We start from the raw sequence: 4,319 nt of genomic DNA, 5'->3' as shown, positions 1-4,319 counted from the left end.
GGCTTTCACAAATACACACAGCTGGCTTAACCTTTGTTTCTGGCTCCTACTTAAACCTTTCTCAATCTCATTCTCTTGACTTCAGTAGGTTATTTTTAGGTGAAGACTAAAGCATTTTCACATGCTGGACTACAGTGACACCTTGTGTTCAGTATCATTATTCTAGCTGACGGTTCTGCTGCTGATCCTTGAAGGCTGTAAGAAATCCCTTTCGTGAAAGAGTATCACTTGTCTTCCATTCTTTGCACATTCATTACTTATCATTGGGAGTTACAGGTCTCTTTCCAAGCCTCTCCGCAGTAAATAGTTCTTTCCACTCTCACGCACATGATCAAAGTTATCTCCAAGATAATGTAAATTGACCTATGCAGTGGTGGTGAAGAGCAAAGCACTGATAATTCTACCAATGCTACTTAAGGATGTAAGGACGCATAACAAGATGGAACATAGATGTACACGGCATTTATGGTGGACCAATTTTATATGGATTCTGTTAAAACAATCAGCTACGTTATGGAAGCTAACAGGGGTCCAACTAAAAACTGAAGAAAAACTCAGTGCTGTCAGAATCATTGGATTATAAATTGGGTCTTCCGTGACACCTGAATGTTGCTGAAAAGTGACGTTTAGGGAACAAAGAGTGGCTGTTGTTAAGAAGCCCATTTTATTATTATTGAGTTTAATTTTATTTTTGTACATTTGTTTGGTTTGTTTATTTAGTTGACTTTTACAGCTTACCCTGCTACAGTCATATTTATAATTGTAATGTTTGTATTGCCAAGCTCATTACCAGCACTTGAAAGCACCATCAGACACCATCAAAGCATAACGGCGTTCCGTTGCCATGGAGCTGAGTTTGTTTCCTTTCTTTGGCTCATACAAAGAGAAAGGTTGTGCTTAAAATATAGTAAGAACTTGGTGAAAAAGCTCGGAATAACTTTGTCAGTCCTAATGTACAGACGTGCTGGGTATGTGGACAACATAGTGTAAGGATTTATAAAGTTTTCCAACGTGGTAAGGAACGTGTGCCAAAAAAGGAAACCAAAGCTGGTTGGATAACATGTTCCCTTTTTATCCCTGATTTATCAAAATGTGTAACATTCAGTAAAGGGTCATGCAGGTCAAATGGTCAGTAGCAGCGAAATATTCTCAGTATATGACTTGCATAGATATAAAAATCTATCTTTTGGAGTTAAGGAGTTCAAACTTGATTATTTTAGGTGATAAATGTGGAAATTAAAAAAATACAGTGCTCAAACAAAGTAGCATTAAAGCATTTTTTAGTGCACTGTGTGCTCACAATAATGGCTCCACAGACTTTTGTTAAGTGACATAACTAACAACATTGTGTTCTGTGATGATTTTAATATTATTAATATTAATATTTAACTATAAAATACTTCAGTTCAAACTTACCTTAGCAAAATTACGCTTGTAAAAAAGCTACACAATTGCTTCTACCTGTGGTCACTGGAATATATTGTATGTATACCTGCATATTTGTCAGGAAGTTATACATCTCTTTTTCTTATTTTCCAGCTGCCCCTCTCTGTCTCCACAATGAGCGGCAAAGTAGCGTGGCCTGCTTGCATTTCCCTCAGATCTACCGCCTAATGCAGTGTGTCTATGAAGGGGATAAGGTGAAGATAGAGAAGATGGTGAACCTTGTTATGGAAAACCTCATCAATCTCACTGAGCCACAGGATGGCACAGGGGTGCTTCACGTGGTAGTTTCAGCCAACAATCAGGGTGATGGGCCTCTTCCTTGCACTGTCAGATTATATATAGTCTATTCAATTTGTGCTTTTATGGTCTGCTGTCATTAACAGCTGGGCAGCGTTCTGATAGTTTTAAATTTCTCATTTGGTAGTGGTCAACACTGAAGCAAGTTTCATACAATCACTATGTTTACATAGCATGAACACTGTAATTATCTATGTGGGTAATTTAATTAAGGTATTTACAACTTCCAAAAACCCTAGTTTACACGAGTTTTTAAATAATGTCCAGAATCATGTGTAGTAGTGTACAGACTAATAAAAATTGCGGCTATGATAGCCAAAAAAGGAATTTCCTTACATTTTTAGAATGTAAGGAAATGTGAGGAGTCAGGGAGAGTACCCTGACTCCTCACAGACCTGGTTAGCTTCCCTCTCTCATAGGGAGCACACCCCAATATCCAGGGCAAGAAGGGCCGCACCCCAATCATGTTAGCTGCTGAGCTGGGCAATGATGCCATAATGGGACTGTTGGCACAATTCCATGCTAACATGAGGCTCCAAGAAGCTGAGGGCAAAGGTGAGCTGTAGGAGGCATTGTCATTTGCTGATGGTGAATTCAGGAGAGAAACATGATTAGGGAGAACACAGTATTAGATTTGATTTAAAAAAAAATACATTTAGCACTTTATTTAAGCTGGTAGTCTCATTGAGATTTAGATCTTGAAAGAGATACTGGCGCACAGGTCATTCTCATATTTTAATAACTAGGATAAACATAGACATTTGCTTCGATTATGGGTAAGGACAGCAGCGAACTCTTCAAAATGAGACTATATACTAGTTGAAAACTACAGAAAACAGCAGACTGGGTTACATGATGATATCACAAATTAATGGTGGGACAGAACAGGACAGAAGTAGCAGAGAAGAGTTTAGGTTAGATAAATGTCCAGTCTAAATATACAGTAGGCATTTGATGGGATAATGCATCGACTTAAAAACAAACAAGAAGTTTGCATACAGAGCCTAAATGATTAGACAATTGATATTTCGTTAACAACTAGTCAGTTGGCATAAAGAGCAAAATATCTGCTGAGGAAGATAATTTAATTTGGTTGAAAGCTTAGAGTTGAGATTTGTTTATGTTTCACTACTGTTTGCAGCGTCAAGAGGGAACTTCCAAGCTCAGTTCTCTTGACAGTTTTGATAATCAAGGTCTAGGGTTATTATTTAAAATTAAAAAACATCTCGAATTTCCTCAAAAAATGTTTTTTATTTAAAATATTATTCATAAACTAACTGATGATATAAATAATTATTGCAGCTCCAGCTATTTGCATAAAAGGCTAACCAGAGTGCAACATATCTTTATATGTTACACAAGTTGCTTGTGTCATCCTTGGTGTTTTCCTGGATATTAATTTAATTCAATTCAATTCAATTTTAATTTTCTCCCGTTGGGTCGAGAGTTCCTTGCACAGAGAGGTGTTATGAGAGAGTCATACAATAATATCAGCTTTTTTGGTTTTCAAAGATAAGGCAAAGCTCTGTGATCACTACTCCTAATACCTTAAGGATTGCCATGACAGCATCAACACAAGCCCTCTATAGGTCTCTTTATGTATTTGTATGTTGTAAGCTTATATCTCTCTTGTGATACATGTAGAGCCAGGAAATTAAATTAAATTGCAGAATATGCTGCCGCAAACACAATCGCAAATTAAATTAGGTAATTCAAACTTGTGTTTATATTTTTCATAAAACTGTGCTCTGTGTTCAGGTTGTAACCCCAAACTTAAGAACCAGAAAGGTTTGCTGCCATCTCAGATTGCCAAAGACGCTGGTCACAAAGCCGCAGCCAAGGAGCTGAGGAAAGCTGAGATGCAACAGGGGAAAGGCAACAAATCCAGCAGTGTCAGCCTCATGTTAGGTCTCTGGGTCCTGACCCTCCACGATTGGTCTCATGAGTATGAGACTGAATTACGGCAAGCTTTTGGGAACGAATCAGACACAGTTACCACAGATATGTTTATTTCGGTGTTAGAGAAACTAAAAGCTCCAGTTGAACTAGATCAGCTCCACACAGTCATTGCAGCACATGACAAGGGAAAAGAGGGTTGTGTCAACATTAATGATTTCATCAAAGGTGTCAAGTACATCAAGAAACCATTCCTCCTCTCCTCTTATAAGTCTAAAAAGAAAAAGGGGGAGAAGGGAGGAAAAGGAGGTAAGAAGAAGGGTAAATTTGTTCTCCCAATGCCCATTTGCACCCTCCCACTGGCGCTCATTACCTGGCAACTGGACAGAGGCCCAACTCACTTCATGATTGAGACATACTACAACTGCTCAGACATTCAACTGTGATCACCCACCAGTACATCCCATAACGAATAACTCAGGATGGTCTATGGAAAAGCCAGAGAAGGTCTATGTCAATATCAACTACTGTATGAGAAGTGGAGATTTGGAGTCTTTGGACCTCGCTTTCAGTCAGGGGTTCCCGTGGATGTTCAAGATCAGTTTTATAAAACCAAGCTGATGGTGGCTTGCTCCAGTGGCAACCATGATGTGGCTCAGTACCTCCTCAGCCAGGGGTGA

The 4,319-nt window shown here is 38.7% G+C and overlaps 1 protein-coding gene across 1 annotated transcript; it reads left to right on the top strand.

Moving 5' to 3' along the window:
• Positions 1 to 1,613: 1,613 nt before the first annotated feature.
• On the top strand, positions 1,614 to 4,319 carry ankef1a (ankyrin repeat and EF-hand domain containing 1a). Its single transcript, XM_040126021.1, is given in 6 exon segments — positions 1,614 to 1,772; positions 2,163 to 2,298; positions 3,189 to 3,206; positions 3,502 to 4,054; positions 4,056 to 4,213; positions 4,216 to 4,319. Coding segments are annotated over 6 exon segments (1,128 nt in total).

Source organism: Xiphias gladius, chromosome 4 (genome assembly GCF_016859285.1).
Source record: "Xiphias gladius isolate SHS-SW01 ecotype Sanya breed wild chromosome 4, ASM1685928v1, whole genome shotgun sequence".
Taxonomy (NCBI): Eukaryota; Metazoa; Chordata; class Actinopteri; order Istiophoriformes; family Xiphiidae; genus Xiphias; species Xiphias gladius.
The sequence above is the reverse complement of the archived record's forward strand: the minus strand, read 5'-3'. Positions and strand labels throughout refer to the sequence as shown.